Source organism: Tenrec ecaudatus, chromosome 1 (genome assembly GCF_050624435.1).
Source record: "Tenrec ecaudatus isolate mTenEca1 chromosome 1, mTenEca1.hap1, whole genome shotgun sequence".
Taxonomy (NCBI): Eukaryota; Metazoa; Chordata; class Mammalia; order Afrosoricida; family Tenrecidae; genus Tenrec; species Tenrec ecaudatus.
In genome coordinates this window covers 142,646,290-142,668,412 of record NC_134530.1, presented here as the reverse complement: position 1 = coordinate 142,668,412, position 22,123 = coordinate 142,646,290, and the positions used below count along the sequence as shown (strand labels likewise).

General features: G+C 39.9%; 1 protein-coding gene across 1 annotated transcript in view; it reads left to right on the top strand.

Annotated features, from left to right (window-relative positions):
- The window catches only part of LOC142436946 (mitochondrial adenyl nucleotide antiporter SLC25A24-like), a 67,724-nt gene that overhangs the window by 3,452 nt on the left and 42,149 nt on the right, over positions 1–22,123 (top strand). The window contains exons 2-3 of the mRNA XM_075540272.1: positions 10,113–10,239; positions 16,414–16,501. Of these exons, the coding sequence (XP_075396387.1) occupies positions 10,113–10,239; positions 16,414–16,501 (215 nt within the window). The remainder of the gene's footprint in view (positions 1–10,112; positions 10,240–16,413; positions 16,502–22,123) is intronic.

Genomic DNA, 22,123 nt, shown 5'->3' with positions numbered 1-22,123 from the left:
AGTCTGCTGGGCTGTCGGTTTTAGATAGAACGTCTACTCTAGTGTACCTCTTTACCGATATTTTTGATCCCTTCTTTCTCTATGACCAAGACGCTTCTGAGATTTTTACTTGCAGTAAACAGCACGAGGGCTATATTTGTCCTTCTCTGGCTTCCCCATTGCCAAGAGGTCAACTCAGACTGTTCTACACTCCATTTTTCTTTACTTATTCTGAAACCAGCTGTTTCTCTGACACCACGCTACATCTATGCTGGGTTTGAGAATTCATTACAGTGGCCACACAGAGCTCACAGACAATGCTCAAAATTTAGGGGGCTTATTAGGAAAGTCAATAGGTTACCACAGTCATGATCAGCAAACAGTAAGGATACAGTTAGGAGTCTCGGCCAGCAGCCATGTGTCTCTCCAGTTGTCTACCTCTCAGCCAGGTGGTGATCAAGTTTTTCTCAGGACCTCAGTCTCCTAGCCTTTGCCTCCATGGGCCAGGAAGGCAACCCACTTGTCACTTGATCTCAGACTTCCACAGTTCCAGGGTCTTGGGCCAGATGAAGAGACAGCTCCTCATAGTCTTGGTGCTGCTCCTCTGGGTCTCTGTGCCGTGGTCTGTGAGGCATCCGATCTTGGTGGTCTTAAATGTATTCTTCCACGGTCCCCTGGGTATCTCCCTTCTCTACTGCTGTTTCAAAGGTGGCTCATGCTTGTAGTCAGGGAGGTGGGCTGGGCGGGGGTGGTGGTGGGTGGTAGTGAAAATTGACCAGTCCCCCATTAGTGTTACACATGCCTCATTTGCATAGTCTCACCCAATCCTTTGGTGGGAATTACAGAGACTTGGGTAGAAGAGCCTTATTAAGAAATTTCACTCCACCACACTACTTTTAGTGTGGGCCATTATTGCTTTTTCTTGCTTTCCAAGAGCCAATCTAACTGTAATAGCACAATCAATTTTTCCAGGGCATTTAATTTCATTATCATTAGAGAGTCCTCCCATATTGACAAACACATCTAGATCCAGTCTTTTTAAAAACACTTGTGAATTGGGTGAAGGTTTACAGAGAAAATCAGTTCTCCAACAATTCATACACATTTAATTTCATGTCATTGATTGCAATCCCTACCGTGTAACATCACCCATCTCATTTCTGTTTTTCATAACACTTCTGAATTTTATCCCTGAGTAAATGCTGTTCTTTTGATCTTAAATGGTTGATTATTCTAAGGTGTATGTATCTCCCTAGTGTTACGGTTCCCCTTCTACCCAAAGCCAAACCCAACCCACTGTCACTGAATAGATTCCAGCTATTACAGTTCCTATAGTTTCTAGACGGTAAATCATTCTTCCTCAGAGAAATCTCATTTTTCTCCCTCAGAGTGGCTGGTGGTTTGGGCCACAGACTTTGCAGTTAGCAGTCCAGTGCCTGACTACAGAGACACCAGGCATCGTTGTTCCCCGAGTTATCATTTGGCTACAAATTGAGCCCTGGATGCCTTTAATTTCCATTTGCTGACTCCCATAAAGAGTTACCATCTTACCCCAGCGCTCATAGCATAGTTAAAATATAAAAACAAACCAAGGAATTAAAAAAGTATGGCAAGGGTAGGGAGAGACTGGAACCCTCACACTGTGGTGAGATTGTAAGACAGCACAACCACTGTGGAAAAAGAAAAAGATTAGGTGCTTCCTTCAAGCTGGAGATAGAAATACTGTATGAGCTAAAAGTCCCAGTACTTGGTATATAGCCTAGAGAAATAAGAACCACAACATGCACAGACACATGCGCACTCATGTCTATCCTAACGCTCTTCATAACACCTACATGCCCATCAGTGGAAGAAAGGATAAGCAAACTATTGAATGCTACACAATGACAAATTCTGAAATGCTCAGCATGGATTAAATCGGAGGATATTATGTTGCGTGAAATAAGCCAATCACAAAAGGACAAATATTGTATGAGGTTACTAAAATAAAAAGTCACAAAAAAGTTTTTTACACTAAAAGAAACAGTTGTTGACTACCAGGGGAAGGGAGATACAATCACAAACCAGAAAAGAGATATATATTAACTTGGGTGAGGGAGAAGGCCTAGACAATAAAAAGGAGATCAGCAAACATGATGGAGACAAGACAGACACTGAGAAAACTGCGAAATTTAAAGGGAACAAATGTCACTACTGTTATACACAATCTTACAGTAACAGCGATCTATGCGATCTATGCGTGCATGGCACAGGACCAAGCAGTGTTTTGTTCTGTTGTGCACAGGGTTGCAATGAGTCAGTATCAAATAGACAGCACCTAACAGCAGCAACATGAGAGGATGCATAGACAGACATGGGCGCTGAAAGGGTGTGGGAGGGAGAGTGGGATTATACTCATGAATATGTTCAGTTTTGACAAAGAGCATCCCTTTTTTTTTTACATTTTATTAGGGACTCATACAACTCTTATCACAATCCAAACATACATCAATTGTATAAAGCACATCCATACATTCTTTGCCCTCATCATTTTCAAAGCATTTGCTCTCCACTTAAGCCCTTTGCATCAAGTCTGCTTTTTTCCCCTCCCTCCCCGCTCCCCCCAAGGGTATCTATTTCTATGTGTATGTTGAACGATGCCACAAACAGAGCGAAGAATGTGGTAGACCATACAGGGTGCAAAGTTATGAAAATGCCTTAGACGTAACCAAACATGTTGAAGGAATGAATCACTGTGTGGGCCTGTTGTCCTAGAACCACAGCTCAGGGTGCATCAAGGTCAAAAGCATAATGTAGTTCTCGTAGACAATGTTCTACATTATACTTTAGTATATAACAACTGGAATATTAAAAGTTTGTGTGTATTCATCTAAAGTGCAACTAATGGTCTCTCTGCCTGGAGTAAGGAAAAGTGATTAAAATCTAAGACTCACAGAAACAATCCATCCAATGGACTAATGGACCACAAACATCAGTCTTCTTTGACCCTGCGACCAGAACTAGACAGTGTCTGGCTACCACTGCCAACTGCTGTGAAAGGATCAACATTAGAAGGTTGTGGGTGGAGTAGCAAAAAAAAAAAAAAAAGTGCACCCAAACTCAAAATTGTAAAAAAGACCTGGATTATAGGTCAGCTAGAGGCTGATGGAACTCTGACCCTTCGTCCCCTTCTGACCTGTACAGAACCCACCTCTATGACTCAATTTTCAGCAAAACAGTAGTTAGCGCTGTAAAGGAAACAATTACACTGGGGAAGAACACATGTTTAGAATAGTCGGTCATTTGAGATGGAAAAGGCAGTGTTTATACAAGGACAACATTCTAAAAGTTTAGGAAAGAAGAAGAATGGCAACAGGAAACACGGAGACAACAGGGAAAGTGATGTTACACGGTGGGGATTACAATCAATGAAACAAATTGGGTGTACATTGTTGAATGTAAAACAGATTTGCTCTGTAAACCTTCACCCAATATACAATGTTAGGTGCTGTCCAGTCCATTCTGACTCATAGCAACCTTACATACGACAGAAACACTGTCCAGTTCTCCACCATGTTTACAAGAGCTCTTATGTTTGGCCCATTGTAGACAGTGTCAACTCATATTTTTGAGGCTGTCCTTCTCCTTTATCAAGCATGAGGGCCTTCTCTGGGGACTGGCCTCACCTGATAACAAGTCTAAAGTACATGAGGTGAAGTGTCCCCATCCTTGCTTCCCAGGAGTATCTGGTTGCACTGCTTCCAATAGATATCTGTTATTGTGTCAGTCCACGGTACCCTCAATATTCTTTGTCAGCACAGACTCTTCTCGGTCTGGTCTTCTTTATTCAGTGTACAACTTCTACAAGCATATGAGATGATTGGAAATACGATGGTTTGGGTCAGATGAACCTTAGTTCTCCAGTTAACATTCTTGCTTTTCAAACTTAAAAAAAAAAGTCTTGGAGAACAAAGTTATCCAATGCAATGCAGCGTTTGATCTCTTGACTGCTACTTCCATGAGCATTGATTGAGCATCCAAGCAAGATGACATCCTTGACAGTTTCATCCTGGGGGTTTCCTATTGGGCTCGTTGTGAGGATCCTGGTTTTCTTCTCATTGAGCTGTAATTCATACTGAAGGCTGCAGTCCTTGATCATCAGCAAATGCTTCAAGTCCTCCTCACTTTCAGAAGCAAGGTTATGTCATTTGAATATCCCAGGCGATTAATAAGTCTTTCTCCAATCCTGATGCCATATGCTTCTTTATAAAATCCAGCTTCTGTGATGATTTGCTTAGCATACAGATTGATAAAGCATGGTGACAATGATGCACACCTTTTCTGTTTTCAAACCATGCATCATTATTCCCTTATTCTGTTTCTACAACTGCCTCTTCTTCCACGTACAGGTTCCACGATGAAGGGTTTAGGAATTCCCATTCTTCACAAGCTTATTTCTAGTTTGTATGAGCCACACAGTCCAATGCCTTGACATAACCGATGAAGCACATGTAGATATCTTCCTAGTACTCTCTGCTTCCAGCGACGGTCAATCTGACATCAGAAATGATAGCCCTTGTTCTACATCTTCTTCTGAATCTGACCTGAACCTTTGGAAGCTCCTGTCAATGTACTGTCACAATCATTGTTGGATGATCATGAGCAGAATTTTACTTGCATATGATGCCAATGATATTGTTATATAATTTGAGCCTTCTGATGGGTTACTTTTCTTTGCTGTTGTTGTTATGTACCATTGAATTGGTTCTGATCCAAATGACTTTAAACACAACAGAAAATACTACCTGGTCCTGCAACATCCTCACAATTGTTCCCGTGTCTGAGCCCACTGTTGCAGTCATGATATCAGCCCATCTCACTGAGGGCCTTCCTCTCCTTCTCTGTCCCTACATTACCCAATATGATGTCCCCTCCAGGAACAACTCTATCCCCTCACATGTCTAAAGTTTGTAAGATGAAGTCTCGCCATCCTTGCCTCTACGAATCTCTCTTCTTCCAGAACAGATTGGTTTGTCCTTTTAGCAGTCCATGGCACTTTCAATTTTCTTCTCCAGCACTGCAATTTAAATACATTCATTCTTCGATTTTTATTCAGTGTCCACCTTCCACATGTATACGAGGCAATGGGGAAATACCATGGCTTGGCTTAGGTGCTCCTCAGTTCTCAAAGTAACAGCCTTGCTGTTTAATACTCTAAAGAGGTCCTTATGCAACAGACTTACCTAATGCGACACATCTTTTTATCTCTTGCCTTATGCTTTCATGAGTATTAATTGTGAATCCAAGCAATGCAACATCCTTTACAACTTCAACTTCTTCTCCGTTTATCATGATGTTACCTATTGGTCCAGTTGTGAAGATTTTGGTCGTCTTTACATTGAGTCATAATCCATATTTCAGGCTGCAATCTTTGGTCTCCATCAGCAAATGCTTCAAGGCCTCACTTTCAACTAACAAGATTGCATCATTTTCATATTGCAAGATGTTAGTATGCCTTCCTCCAATCCTGATGCCACATTTTCTTCATTTGTTTAGCAAACAGATTGAATAAGGATGGTGAGAGGATACAATCCTGATGAACACCTTTTCTGATTTCAAATTGTGCAGTATTCCCTTGTTCTGTTCTCACAGCTGCCTCTTGACCAATGTGCACGTTCCAACTAAGCACAATGGAGTGATCTGGAATTCCTATTCTCAAGGTTTTCTACAGTTTATTATGGTTCACACAACCCAATACCTTGCCTTAGTCAATGAGGCGCAAGTAAACACCTTTCTGCTGTTCTCTGCTTTGGCCAAAATCCATCTGACATTTGCAACGATATCCCTTGTTCCACGTCCTCTTTTGAATCCTCCCTGGACCTCTGGCAACTCCCTATCAATGTACTGCTACAACTGTTGTTGGATGCTATCAAGCAAAATTTCACCGGCATGCGATATCAGTGATCGAGTTGTGCAGTCTGAGCATTCTGTTGGGTCCACCGTTCTTTGGAATGGGTAAAAATATGAATCTCTTCCAGTCTGTTGGCCAAGTAGCTGTCTTCCAAATTTCCTGGCATAGCCGAGCGAGTACTTTCAGTGCTTCATCAGCTTGATGACCCATTTCAATTGCTATTCCGTTAATTCCCGAAGACTTGGTTTTGGCCAATGCCTTCAGTGCAGCTTGAACTTCTTCCTTCAGCACCATTGGGTTTTGTTCATATGCTACCACCTGAAGTAGTGGAGTGCGCACTATTCCTTTTTTGTAGAGTGACTCTGTGTATACTTTCCATCTTTGCTTGATCCTCCCTATATCTTTCAGTATTTTCCCATAAGCTTTTTCAATATTGTAACTTGGCGTTTGAGTTTTTTCTTGAGTTCTTTTAGTTTAATATATCACCTTTCTTTGGATTGGGTACAAATATGGATCTCTTCTAATCAGTTGGCTAAGTAGCTCCCTTCCAAATTTCTTGGCATAGATGAGTGTGTGCTTCCAGCACTTCATCAGCGTTTGAAATATTTCAGTTGGCATTCCATCCATTCCTGGAGCCTTGTTTTTGGCTGATACCTGCAGTGCCACTTGGCTGTTTCCCTTCATTATTATTGTTTCTTGCTAATATGCTACCCTCTGAAACGGTTGATTGTCAACTAGGTCTTTTTGGTACATTGACTGTGTATTCTTTCCATCTTCTTTTGACGCACACTGCATCAAAATATTGTTCAATATTTTCTCCATGGAATCTTCCAATATTGTGCCTCAGGGCTTGAAATTTTTCTTTAGTTCTTTCGGTTCCAAATATGCTGAGTATGTTCTTTCTTTTTGGTTTTGTGACTCTAGCATTGTGCCCATTTCACAATAATATTTTTTTACTCTATCGTCTAAAACTGCCCTTTGAAACTTTCTCTCCTGCTCTTTAATGTCATCATGTCTTCCATTTGCCTTAGCTGCTCTGTGATTGAGAACAAGTTGCAGTCTCTTTTGTCATCCATTTGGATCCACTTTGATCTTTTCTCTCTTGTCGTTTTAATGACCTTTTGCTTTCTTCATGAATGATGCTCTTGATGTCCTCCCACAGCTCATCAGGTTTTTGTCATTTGTATTGAATGCGCTGTATCGGTTCTGGAGGAGTAGAATACACTCAAGGTTGTATTTATATTGAGCAGATACTTAGTAAGGAGCCCTCAGGGCACTGTGGTTAAGTGTTGGCTGCTAATGGGAAGATCAGCAGTCTGACCTCACAGTGGCTCCACAAGAGAAAGATGTATCCACACAGTTTGGAGCTTAATTCTTTGGGAATTGTTCTACTCTATAATGGTGCTGTAGGTTTTTGAAAGAAATTACACTATGATTTCTGGTAGGTATTAATGGCACAAAGATGAACAAGAAATGGACTGTGTCTTTGAAGTAGGAGTCTGCTTCAAACATCTATAAAGTGTGTTTTAAAAAATTATGCTTATCATTTTATGAAAAGATAAATCTAAGTGACCTCTGAACATGCACACTTACTTCACATGGTAAAGTCTTAAAGTATCATGGTATGGGAGATGCTAGAATTTCACCTCTTTTAGTTAGTAGTTCACACATTGTGGGTTCCTTGATGGGAAATGCTTTGAATCTCTGATATGGTATTCATTGTCTACTTCAGGTATGTTTAATGCAATTATAAAGTTGAATAATAAGATCCATAATTATTTGGAATGACAGTATAATTCTACATGAGGTGATTGGACATACCCTGGTTTGGGTCAGGCACAGCTTAGGTCTCAAGGCGACATCCTTGTTTTTCAACACTTCAAGGAGATCTTATGCAGATTTGTCCAATGCAATATGTTGTTTGATTTCTTTTCTTTTTAATTCCATACGTCAATTGTATTTAGCATATTTGTACATATGTTGCCATCATCCTTTCCAAAGCATTTTCTACTTGAGCCCTTGGTATAATAAGCTCCTCTTACCCCCTCCCTTCCACCCTCATGATCTATGCCTCTTTTTTCAGTTTTTATTTTATTGGGGGCTCTTACAGCTGTTATCACAACCCATACATATATCCATTGTGCCAAACACATCTGCACATATGTTGCCATCATCTTTTTCAAAACAGTTTCTTTCTACTTAGCCCTTTTTGACTGCTGCTTCCATGAGTATTGATTGTGTGATGCAATCCTTGACAATTTCAACCATTTCTTCATTTATTCTGATGTTGTCTAATGGTCAAGTTGTGAGAATTTGAGTTTTCTTTTAATGATTTGCAATTCATACCGAAGGGTGCAGTTTTTATTTCATCAGCAAGTATGTTAGATCCTCACTTTCAGCACGCAAGGTTGTATCATTTTCATATTGCAGGTAGTTAATCAGTCTTCCTCCAATCCTGATGCTTGATTCTTCTCTATGTAGCCTGGCTTCTCAGGTTTTGTGCTCAGCACACAGACAGAGGTAGGCAGAAGCCAAATCATGGGAAACTACGGAGGAAGAGAGGCTCTCTCGGGTCCGAGGATCAGGGGGAGACGGTCATCACAACGAGGAAGGAAGCTGACTTTGACCGAGGGATGGTGGTGCATGCCTTAGTTCCCAGGTGTAAGAATGACCTTTGGTCATTGCCTGTGGTAATATTGGCCTGGAGAGTCATAACTCTTCTTGGGCACCTGCCAGACACTTTCCTGGCTTATACATTTTCCTGGCTAAATACCACTGGCACGTGTGCCCAAAGTGATGCTAGTTGTTCTTTTGTTTACTTCCCATATCTAAGGACTTTTCTTCACATTGCGGGATGCCTAGAGAATGCTGTTGACGTTCATAACAACCGTCTTTTGAGCATTTGCTACATGTTAGCTTTGGTGCTCTTATCAGCTGCCATTGAGTAACTTCAGCTCATAACCAGCGTGTGCACAATAGAGTGAAATGTTGTCCAGTACCGCACCAGCCTGACCATCAGTGAGTCCATCATTGAGGCTATGACATTCCATCTTATCTTAGCTCTGCTTCGCCTCTGTCACCAAGGCTGTGTTTCCCAGCTACCATTCCTTCCGGTGTTTCCAGCTTTCTCATTGCAATTGCCAATAATTGCCAATGCCTCAGATCGCATGATTGATCAATTTCAGCTGAAGAAGTTGGTAGAATTCTTCCTTCTTTCTCACTAGTTTTAGGGGTAGATGAGTACATTTCAGTAATAGTTGCATTCAGTGGACTTCCTGGTAGGTGTATCAATAATATTGGTAGGTGTCATATATAATATTGTACTTCAAGGTAGATCTTGAAATGTTCATTTTGATGCTGAATGTGACAACATTCCTCTTGAATTTGTCAATCTGGTATAGTCGACCATACGATTGTCTAATTCAAAATGCCCAATTCCAGTCCATTTCAGTCCATGAATACCTAAGGTGCAAACATATGAACAATTGTGAGGATGGCACAAAACCTGGCAGCGCTTCGTTCTGTTGTACACAGGGTTGCCGTGAGTCGGAACTGACTCCACAGCACCCAACAGCAACAACAATGCCTAAGATGTTGGTCTTTGTGTGTTTCAATCCATTTTTGATGGCTTCCAATTTGCCTAGATCCGCATTTTGTACATTCCACATTCTGAGTACTAGTGGATGTTTGCAGCTGTTTACCTCGCTTTACATCATGCACCATCAGCAAGTGAAGGTCTCAATGCTAGGCTTCACCCACATCATTAAGGTCAACTCTATTTTGAAGAGGCAGCTCTTCTGCAGTTGTATTTTGAAAGCTCATCTCCAGGCACATTATCTGATGATGTTCAGCTACTCTTCTGAAAGGTTTCAGTGGCTAATCCCTCAGGAGCAGAAAGCCCAATTTTTCTTTGTAGTCTGTTCTTAGTGTGGAAGCGCTGCTGGAAACTGTTCACCTTGGGTGACCTGGTTGGTATTTGAAATATCAGTGGCAAGCTTCCAGCAGCACGGCAGTGGGTAAGCCTCTGCAGTAGGAAACATGGACAGAAGAGTGATGGCATTAATTCTAGTAGCGCACAGATTCCAAAATACAGCTACTTAGCTATGTAACTGTAACGTAAAACTTGGGTAATGGACTCTAAGGAAATAATAATCCGTTTGCGTGAAACATGCAAACGTTAGTGAATGTAGCAGCATGATTATTTTGCTATATGTCTTCTTAAAGGCGTCCTTTTTTCTTGTAGGCATTTTTCAAAGCTGCAGATATCAACAAAGATTTACAATTGGACTTTGAAGAATTTGTGCAATACCTTCAACAACATGAGAAAAACATGAAGCTGGCATTTAAAAGCCTGGACACAAATAATGATGGTGTGTTATCATTATTAATATTTTTATCCACAATAAGCAAGAATAGCCTGTAAGTTAGTCTTACTGTCAAAAGTCTCATCGATTTCTAATGCTTGTCTAGCAGTAATTGAAGAAATTATAACAATAACACAGATACTGTATTTATTAGTATTATAATTTCTATGCAGGTACGATATCCTTTTTCTTCAACACCATTTTCTTGGGCATTGACACAGTACCGTATCATCCCATAGTTCAGTCACATCGAGCAGTGCTGTACAGTCGCTGCACAGTCCGTTTCAAAGCATTCTTTTCCTTCCTGAGCTCCTTGGCATCAGCTCCTTTTTACCACTCCCTCACCATCCCACCACCTCTGCTCACTGTTCCCCCAGAGAGCCTGATTCTACCAGCTCTCCTTACAGGTTCATCAACCCTGGCTTTCATACACTGAAAAACAGAAGAAATACATTGCGAAATTTCAAGAGGGTGACCCCAATGCCATAACACATCCGAGACAAATCCCAAACTGAACAAACAAAAATAAATTACAGACAATGTTGAAAACCATATCAGGCTGAAAGTGCACCAGAGGGGGTGGCAACCGACAAGGTTTTAACCGCTCGAGTCAGGTTTATCATTTTGATCTTCGTAGCCATTTCTCCAGTGCACTCTGTTTGGTAAGCACTTGGTGCTGCCTTCGTACTAAAATAATTTTTGGTCAAAATCACTGTCCTGCAGAATTAGAGCTTCTTGACCTAGTGATTTGGTCTTTCTTCTGCAATGTGTGAACTGAAAGTGTCACGGGAATTTTAACAGTGGCATGTATTATTTTCTCACGGAATTTAAAAATATTTTAGTGGCAGGAAAATTAGACAACACAGAAAAGTTCCTGAAAGAAAGTAAAATTTACTCTTGAACCTGAAATCTAGAGATAAATGTCAATAATTTTAGTAGATTTCTATATTTCCTTTTAGGATTTCCCTTTCCTTCTTGGTTTTCCTGTTTGTTTCCTGCTTTCTCTTTAAATGGAATCCCAACCACAGTATATGCATAGTTTGGTTTCCTACTTTGTCCTGTTAATGTTATACTGTAATTATTTTCATTTCACTTAATATTCTTCACAAAGGTAACTTTTGCTGGCTGAAATAATTTCATTTGTAGTTCTGAATCCTCTAGTCAGTCCCGCATTGCTAGGACGTTTCCAGTCTTTTAGACCGAGTGCTTTAATGAATGTCCATGCCAATCTGCAGAGGAGAGGCCACTCTGTTTTACTGTTACAAGCTCTTAAGTCCTAGAGACTAGACTTAAACTTAGGTACCACCTCTGTATTCCTATGTGGCTAATTAGAACTTACTTGCACTATGTTTTATAAGTGTATATGCTAATTTTTAAGTTGTGTGAAGTTCAGGTTTTGTTAATTGAAACATTCTAGGTGTACCAGAAGAGCTACTTAAAGGATTCTGCTGATGGAGTTTTAGGTTAAACAAAGTATATAACCTGAATGTCATAAGCTTAACCTCTGAGTACAAAAGCGGTACATTTCCCTTAACCTAAATTATGGTGCTCCTGAGTTTTGTTCACTTTCCAGCCCAGGCCTTGAAAACACATGAAGTCAGAGGGAATAGGGCAGACACTCGGAATGGTATTTCTGCAGAGCTTGGGCTGGGCAGTTATGCTCTGCCTTGATTAGTCAAGGGAGACAGTGAAAGAACTGTACTGCTGATCACTATATGACTTTGAGACAGTCTTGTTTCAGAAAGCATATTTTCTCTTAACAAGACCTATACACATTGATTAGCAGCTTTATCAGAGATAATAGGCGTCTTACATTTTTATTAATGGTATTCTGATTTAATTGATTATCTGACACAATGGAATTACAAAGGATGCTTGTGGTAGTTACGTAATCCTTTGTCAATTTGAGTATTAAGAATGAAGGGGTGTACAGAAGGGTCACAAGGAAGAGAGAAGCCAGTCAGGGTGCAGTATAGCACTGATGAAACATACAACTTTTCTCTAGTTCTTTAATGCTTCCTCCCCTCCGCCCCCACCTCCATCATGATCCTAATTCTAACTTACAAATCTGGCTAGACCAGAGAATGAACATGGGTACAGATGAGAGCTGGAAACACAGGGAATACAGAACAGATAAACTCCTCAGGACCAATAATGAGAGTGGTGACACCAGGAGGGTAAGGGGAAGGTGAGGGGACAAAGGGGGAACTGATCATAATGATCTACATAGAACCCCCTCCCTGGGGGATGGACAACAGAAAATTGGGTGAAGGGAGACATCAGTCAGTGTAAAACATGAAATAATAATAATATATTATAAATTATCAAGGGTTTGTGAGGGAGGGGGGGGTGGGAGATGGAGGGGGAAAATGAGCTATATCAAAGGCTCAAATACAAATAAAATGCTTTGAAAATGATGATGGCAACAAATGTACAAATGTGCTTCACACAATGTATGCATGTATGTAATGTGATAAGAACTGTATGAGCTCCCAATAAAATGATTAAAAAAAAGAGAGCGTGAAGGGGTGGAGGTTAGCCTGTCAATCAGATGACAGCTTGATGACCTCATTTGGAGGCTAGGGTCCTGAGCTGGCGGAGTCATATGGAGACCCCTGCCAGAACTGAGATGCTTACAATGCCACTGGAGCCACAAGACTTCCCACCCACTGGCCTGTGATCTTCCTGTATTCAGCATCATTGAGTGTGTTTCGTGAGTCTGAAGAGGACTTTATAGATTGGTATCAGACATATGGGCTAATATTGGACTTATGGACTTGATCTGCGCTAGGTTGGGATGTTTTCTCAATATCAATTGCTTTTGTATGTAAAGTTCTTTCCTATATACACATGAGCGTCTCCCTGGATTTGTTTTTCTAGTCTACCCAGATTTACACAATGGTCACGAAGGTAGCAGTGGAGGTTGTTACAGTTGTTAGATGCTTTGAGTTGGTTCTAGGAACCCTGTGTCTAACAGAGTAAAACATTGCCCAGTCTTGCACTATCTTCACAAACACTGCCGTGTCTGAGCCATTGTTCAATCACTGTGTCAGTCTTACTCTGACTGTGCCCTGACAATGTACTGTTGCGACTGTCGTTGTCCTTCATATTTCTTGGCATAGATGAGTGAGGGCTTTGTCCGCTTGTTGAAACATTTCAGTGAGTAATCTGTCAATTTCTGGAGCCTTGCTGCTGGATATTGCCTTCCGTGAATCTTCCCCTTTGCCTTCAGTACTGTTGGTTCTTGATCATTTGCTACGTCTTGAAATGGCTGACTGTCGACCGGTTCTTTCTGGCACAGTGACTCTGTGTATTCTTTCCATCTTCTTTTGATATTAATATTTTCTCAGATAATCTTTCAATAGTGCAACCTGAGGCTTGAGTTTTTCCTTGAGTATTTTCAGTTTAAGGTGTGCTGAGCTTGTTCTCCCACTTTGGCTTTCTAACTAGGTCTTTCACATTCCATTCTAATACTTTGTCTTCTTCAGCTTCCCTTTGAAAATTTCACTTTGGCTCTTTAACTTGATTGTTTTTGCCATTTGATTGGCTGCCGTAGGACTAAGAACAAGTTTCAGAGTACTCAAGGTTGTAATTTTGGCTCTTGTTCTTCAGCTTCAACCTGAACTTAAATATAAGCCATTGATGATCTGCTCCATGGTTGGCTCCTGGCATCTGTTCTCACAGATGTAGTAAATTTGATTTCTGTGTATTCCACCTGGAGAAGTCCATATGTAGAGTTGCCTGTTGATTCATCAAACAAAGCTATTTGCGATGAAGTCACTGGTCTTGCAAAATTCTATTATATGATCTCTAGTTTCATATTTTCTAACTACTGTTGGAAGAGCACCTGGTCCACATTTCCAACTACTGTTCTTTGTCTTACTTTCCAACTTTTGCATTCCAATCACTAATAATTATCAATGTCTCATAAGTGTATGCTTGATCAACTTCAGACTGAAAGCATTAGTAAAATTCTCCAATTTCTCTGTCACTGATTTTAGTGGTTAGTGCATAAATTTGAATAATTGTTATATTGACTGAATTTCTTTGTATGTAGATAGATTTTATCCTATCACAAATAGCATTGTAGTTCATGATACATCTTGAAATGTCCTTTTTAATGATTAATGTGACACCATTCCTCTTGAATTTGTCATTCTCAGCATGGTCAACCATGTTTCACCTAGGATATATTGAAGTTGAATCTTTTGTATGTATAACATTGCTCTCATATTTCCAATGATTGTATATCTTCAACTATTTGAGAGGAATTAAAGAATTTTTGGATTTAAGGAATCTATGATTAGATCTGTGTGTGCTAGAGCTAGAGAAATATGCAGTACTTAACTAGATAGCAGTGAGTTTGGAGTTTTTAAAAAAAGAAATTTTCCCTGAATGTGTGAGTGAAATGTGTAATAGGTGCAAGTAAAATAATGTAAGGGATTTGAGCTATTTGACATGGCATATGGCTCTATGCAAAGGGTTAATGCTGTATTTTAAGTATGTTAGTTTTAAAAATGCTGTATTTAAAATACGTTAGTTTTAAAATGCTGTATTTTAAGTATGGTAGTTTTTAAAATGTCATATATTGATTGGCTGGTATTTTCATACTCCTAAATCAGATCTTCAGGAGCCCTAGTGGCTGTAGTGGTTATGCATTGGCCTGTGATCCTCAAGGTCAGCAGTTTGAAACCACCACTACTCCGCAGGAGAAAGAGGAGGCTTTCTACTTAAAAAGAATTATAGTCTTGACAATGCTCCCCCACCCCTAGTTCTACCCTGTCCTGCAGGGTAGTCATGAGCTGTAATTGGTCTGATGAAAGTGAATGTGGTTTAAATCAAATATCCAAAATCAATTTTTAAAATTGCAAGTTGGTACAGTAATCAAGGGTCTACTACAGAGTTGCAATCCCTTATTTGAAGTTTTCGGTGTCATCCATGCTTTCAGATGTAGAATTTGGACTTTAAAGATGTCATACAGTGCATACATGCTGTGTGCAGTCTGGGACATCATTGTGTAATTAGGCATACAAATATTTTTACAGTGAAACATATGAATATTAACAGGAAATTAGACAATTAATTTACTAAAATTAACCTCATATCAATTTAAGACAAGTTTGGCTTCAATTAAATTTTAATGTCAAATTTGTAAGAAGTGTCTTTAGAGCTTTTTAGTTTTTTTGTTTTGAGTATGGCATCATGGGTCTTTAAAAGATGATTCTTATCAGGTACAAGGGATCATCAGAAAAAAAAATCTTACTATAGTGAATGAAGGGGGAAGTGCAGAGTGGAGACCCAAAGCCCATTTGTCGGCCACTGGAGATCCCCTTGCAGAGGGGTCTAGGGGAGGAGATGAGTCAGTCAGGGTGTGACGTAGCACCGATGAATACAGCTTTCCTCCAGTTCCTAAATGCTTCCTCCCCTGCAACTATCATGATCCAAATTCTAGCTTGCAAGTCTGGATAGAGCAGAGGATGTACACTGGTGCATATAGGAGCTGGAGGCACAGGGAATCCAGGGCGGATGCTACCTTCAGAACCAGGGGTGTGAGGGGCAATCCTGGGAGGGTAGAGGGAGAGTGGATTGGAAAGAGGGAACCGATTACAAGGATGTACGTGTGACCTCCTCCCTGGGGAACAGACAACAGAAAAGGGGGTGAAGGGAGACGTCAGATAGGGCAAGATATGACAAAATAATAATTTACAAATTATCAAGGGCTCATGAGGGAGGAGAGAGCGGGGAGGGAGAGAAAAAAAAGAGGACCAGATGCAAAGGGCTTAAGTGGAGAGCAAATACTTTGAAAATGATGAGGGCAAAGAATGTACAGATGTGCTTTACACAATTGATGTATGTATGGATTGTGATAAGAGTTGTATGAGTCCCTAATAAAATGTTTTAAAAAAGACTTTTATAGATTCTCTTTATCATATTAAAGTTCCCTTTATTTTTAATATACCCAGTGTACTTTATTTTAATAAGAATGTGGTATTTTATCAAAGGCGTTCTCTGCATCTATTGAGATTATTTCATGATTTCATTTCCACTTTATTTTGCTAATAAAATATATTACGTGGATTGACTTTTCAACATTAAAAAAAGATGATTCTAAGTTCTTTTATCCCGCTTGTTATCCTTTCAAATACTTTAATTTGATCTTTTTTTTTTCACTTTTTAAAGGGGTGATAGAAACTTCAGAAGTACTGGCTGTTCTGAAATCACTGGGTATAGATGCTTCTGAAGACCAGGCACAAAAGATTCTACAAAGGTCAGGTGTATTTTTTTGGTGATAGTTTTAATTTTTGTTTAATATTATATGTTATAAACTAATTGCTATAAATATGGCAGGTTCTCCCTTTATTTTATGAGTTTGTGAACAAACTTGCTTGTTGTATTTGTTTAATTATGGCTCATATTGAATGTATCCTTTTGAAAGCAACTTGCAAAATCATTGCTTAGGTTCACGTTTAATCAGCTTAAATAAAATACAATCCCACATATATCCAGTGTGTAGTGCAGTGAATTGCTTCATATGGCTCTTCCACTCATAGTCTTTGTAACAGCCACCAAATGACTGGGGGTGAGGGGAACATGCAAATAAGGTATCTGGAAATCTAATGAGGGGAACATGCAAATAAGGTATGTGGAAATCTAATGAGGGAATTGGTCCATTGGTCATCCCCTGTGTTTGAAATGAACCATCTCAGAAGCAAGAATGAGGGTCTCACTACCATCAAGAAAGAAAAGCTAGAAATGTACCACATCCTTTGGATCCAAAGATCCGGTGTAATGCATTTCCTCTGTCCAGGAGACAGAGCTGTGGCACCAGAGACACGGAGAAGCAGTAGAGAGGTGGCTGCCGCACAGCAAGCAGCATCAAGAGTGTGACATCTGCCATTGGACTTCATAGCCCACTGAGCAAGAATGAGGCTCGCTCGTGGAGTTGAGTGCCTCCAGACACCTCATCCGCGGAGCTAGTTTTGCTAACCCATGCAGCTAGAGCTGAGAGCATTTGGGGTGAGGCTTATGGCCAAGTGGAATGCCCCTTGGACATTTTGGCCAGACTAAAGGAGTTTAGTAACGTCATGCAAGCTGGGTAGAGTCCAAAGGACTGTGTTGCTGAGAGGTCAGGGACCAGAAAGAAGTGTGCCTGCAGGTTTTGCTGAAAGGTTCTACTGACCAGAATAACTGTATTCTGAGTATTTATGATCCTGAATTTTAATGTGTCTCCTCTACTGAACTGCATACTTGTGAGTTTTTGTGAGTTCTTTGTGGCCACTGAAATGAATTTTCCACCCAGCAGAGAAACAGGGAGTGGATGGTTGGTATTAGAGTTGGTAAAGAAGGCATGAAGAAAGCATTTCTGATGGGAATGGACCTGGAGCTGAGAGTCCATTAGATTTTCCTTTCTCTTTGCCAAAGATTGGACAGCACCCGCATGCCCTCTTCACACAGTATAATGGCTTTCAAGCGGTACTTAATGGGCCCCTCTGTGTATGTGTGGGAGAAGCAGTGGGGAGACAGCCCAGGCTGACTATATGGCTTCCTACTACTGTTCCTTTAATTAGAATAGTTCCATATGCATTTAAATGTTAAAATTGCAGGAAGATTTCCTTTGAAGAGAGATTTTTATAGCTATACTGAAATGACTGTATTTCCATATAAAAGATCAGAGAAGATATAAATAGTAATGATCATTTTTTCTCTTATACATTAGTTTTTTAGATACATGTTTTAAAAAATCTTAAATGTATGGTAAGTTTTAGAGAATGATTTCTTTGTTATTGACTATCAACACAATTGTTCTGCTACTTCAGGAATATGGTCTGTATGCTACTGATTTTTTGGGGAACTTTCTGAGACTTATTTTAAGGCCTGATGTTGCAAGAATTTAAATAAATATTCCACATGTGCTTGTAGAGTGTGCATGCAGGATTCTACACAATTCCCATCAAAAGCAATGTGCTAATCTCATTCAAATGTGTGCCTAACTTTTAAGGAACTAAGCGGTTATCTCACTATGAAGAGTTTCAGTTTCCCTGAAGTTAGACTTAGCCTATGTGACATTTTAGCTTTTGAGGTACTTTTAAGGTGCATATGACTTCAGAATTTGCTAATGGAATGCTTTATCATGATGTAAGGTAATTTATCTGTCTTGTCTGAAGTTATTACTGCACTAATCTAGCTGTCTGCTTTGTCAGTATTTGCCGTCACTTACTTTTGTCTGTGCTCTTCTGAAAGGAGTCCTGGAGGCACAATGATTTCATGCTCAGTGACTAACCCAAACTTTGGTTGTTCAGAACCACCAGCCTCTTCATGGAGAAGGAGGTGATAGTCTGTTTCCATGAAGATTACAATATTGGCAGCTCTATGAAGTACTTCTGTTCTGGTCTATAGGGTCATCTCAAGCTAGAGTTAACTCAGAGGCAATGGAATTATTATGGCCCTTTGTTTGAATGTGCCTGTTGTAAACAACTTATATTTGGTACTTTTCATACAATGCGAGATTTCTGTTTTTAATTTGTAACCCTTTACTGCAATTATTGACTGACAGTCTGTCTTCTTGCCATCGAGTTGATGCCAACTCTTAGGCACCCTATGGGACAGGATAGAATTGTCCCTGGGAGTTTCTGAGACTGTCATTCTTTCTGGGAGTAGAAGACCCCTCTTTCTCTCAAAGAGCAGCTGGTGGTTTCGAACTTCAAAACTTGCTGTTAGCAGCCCAAAGCAACCACTACTCCACCTGAGAATTTATTTCTATTACTACATTAAACATTTTAATTTATATTTTTGTGCTTCTTATTTTTCTTTCATGCTATTACATGTGTTTTTCTCATGTTTTTAATTTATTCAGTCTTTTTCTTTATTGTCAAGATGTATACATTTTCTTTCTTGTTGTTCTTCGGTTCCATCGAGTTGGCTCTAAGCCATAGTGATCCTGTGCACAGAGACTGGAGCAGTGCATGGTCCTGTGCCATTCTGACAACTGTTCCTATGAATGAGCCCATTGATGCCACTGTGCCAATTAATCTTGTTGAAGGTTTTCTTCTTTTCTGCTGCCCTTCCACTTTACCAAACACAATGTCTTTCTCCAGGGACTGGTTTATCCTGACATGTCTAAAGTATGTAAGACACAGTCTTGCTACCATTTCCCCTGAGGAGCACTCTGGACTTACTTCTTCTAAAACAGATTGCCTGTCTTTATAGCAGTTCATGGTACTTTCAATGTTCTTCTTCACTACAATTCAAAAGCACCGATTCTTCTTCAATCTTCCTTATTCAGTGTCCAACTGTCACATGTCTAGGAGGCGATGAAAAGTGCCCTGGCTTGGGTCAGGCGCGCTGGAGTCCTCAAAGTAACAGCCTTGCTCCTCAGTGCTCTAAAGGGTTCTAGTGCAGCACATTGACCAAATTCGATATCTTTTGATCTCTGATCAGAAGCAGCAGCTTCAATGAGCATTGATGGAGGATCCAAGTAAGATAAAATCCTTGAAAATGTCAACCATTTCTCCATTTATCGTGATGTTACCTATTGGTCCGGTTGTGAGGATTTCGGTCTTCTTGACACTTAGTTGTAGTCCATACTGAAGGCTGCAATCCTTGATCTTCATCAGCAAGTGCCTGAAGTCCTCCTCACTTTCAGAAAGCAAGGTGTGTCATCTGCATATCACAAGTTGCTAATAAGCCTTCCTCCAATACCGATGCCATATTCTTCATAAGAGCCAGCTTTCTCTGATTGTTTGCTCAGCACACAGATTGAGCAAGTATGGTGAGAGGATCCAGGTCTGACGATGCACCTTTCCCGATTTTAAACTACGCAGTAATCCCTTGTTCTGTTTCCACAACCGCCTCCCGATCCATGTACAGGTTCTACACGAGCAAAATCAAGTGTTGTGGAATTCCCATTCTTCTCAAGGTCATCCACATTTTATTACGGTGCACACAGTCGGATGCCTTTGCACAGTCAATGAAACGCAAGCAGACTTCTTTCTGGTGCCCTCTGCTCTGAGCCAAGAGCCAGCTGACATCAACAGTGGTATCCCTTGTTCCGTGTCCTCTTCTGCATCTGGCCTGGACTCTGGCAGTTCCCTGTCAGTGGATTGCTGCAACCATTCAGAATGATCTTAAGCAAGATTTTACTTGTGCGTGCTGTCAGTGATATTTTTCTATAGTTTGAGCATTCTTTTAGGTCATTTTCTCTGGAATGGGTGCAAATATAGGGCCAAGTAGTTGTTTCCTAAATTTCCTGGTATAGATGAACTAGTACTTCCAGTGCTTCTTCAGCTTACTGAGGCGTTTTAATGGGTATTCCATGGATTCCTGGAGCCTTGTTTTTGGCTACTGCTTTCAGTACAGTTTGAACTTCCTTCAGCATCATTGGTTCTTGTTCATACTCTACCTCCTGAAATTGTGGGCTGTTAACTGATTCTTTTCAGTACAGTGACTCTGTGTATCTCCATCTTCTTTTGATTCTTCCTGCTTCATGCAATAGTTTGCCCTTAGAACCTTTCAGCATTGTAACTTGAGGATTGCATGTTTGCTGAGCTCTTTCAGTTTAGACCTGGAGGACATGTTCTTCTTTTGATTGCCTTGTTCTAGGTTTTTGCACTTTTCATTATAATGCTTAATGTGTGTTCTTGTGCTACTCTTTGAAATATTCTATTCAGATCTTTGATTGCATTTTTTCATGTGTTTTTGCTATTCTATGATTAAGAGCAAGTTTCAATCTCTTCTGACATCCACTTAGATCTTCGCTTTCTTTTTAATGACCTTTGCTTTCTTCATGAATGATGGTCATGATGTTCTCTCCCAGCTCATCAGGTCTTCTGTTACTAGTGTTCAATGTGTCAAAGCTGTTATTGGGAGCTTCTCCATCATATTTTCCCACATATGTAATCCATTTGAATCCTTGTGCTTTGTTTACAAAAGGTATTTGCTATGAACAAGTTATTGGTCTTGCAAAATTCTATTATGTGATTCCCAGCTTTATTCCTGTCACCAAGACCATATTTTCCAACTACTCTCCTTCCTCTGTGTTTCTAAAATTTTCATTGCAATCACCAATAATTATGAATGAATTTTTATTACATGCTTGATCAATTTCAAACAGAAGGTGTTTGTAGAAGTACTCATTTTTTAAATCACTAGCTTTTGTGGTTGGTGCATAAATCTCAATAGTTGTTGTATTGATTGGATTTCCTTGAAGGCAGATAGAGTGAATTCAATCACAGATAGCATGTTACTTCATGATGAATTTAGCAAAATGCTTTCTGACAGTGAGTGCAACATCATTCCTCTTGATTGTGTTATTCCTGGCTTAGTAAATCATATGGCTTTCTGATTCAAAGTGGCCAATCCCAGTCCATTTCAACTCACTATTGTCTAGGATATCAATCTTTATGCATTTCATTTCAGTTTTGATGGCTTCCAATTCTCCTAGAGTCATACCTCACACATTCCTAGACACTATTCCAATCTAATTTTTGATCCCTGTTAAGGGGTATATATAATTTCTCTCACATGAATTCTTATTTTTAGTGTTCTGTAGCTATGTATGTAGTACGTAAACTTGGCTTGCTTTTTATTAATTCTGTTTGGGATATGCTCTTTGTCAAGAAACTAGAGTTAAGTCTTTTATCAACGTTGGAAAAACATGTTCTCTTTTTGATTGTACAGATGTGCTTTTATTTCATATTTTATTTGCTACCCAGTCTTTCATACTTTAAATGATGAATTGCTAATGTTTTTGTGTTGCTGTTCGGTGCTGTCACGTTGATTCCAACTCTCAGAGACCACAAGTACAACAGAATGAAACACTGCTTGATCCTGCTCCATCCTCACAATTGTTCCCATGTTTGAGCCCACTGTTACAGACACGGTGTCAGTCTAC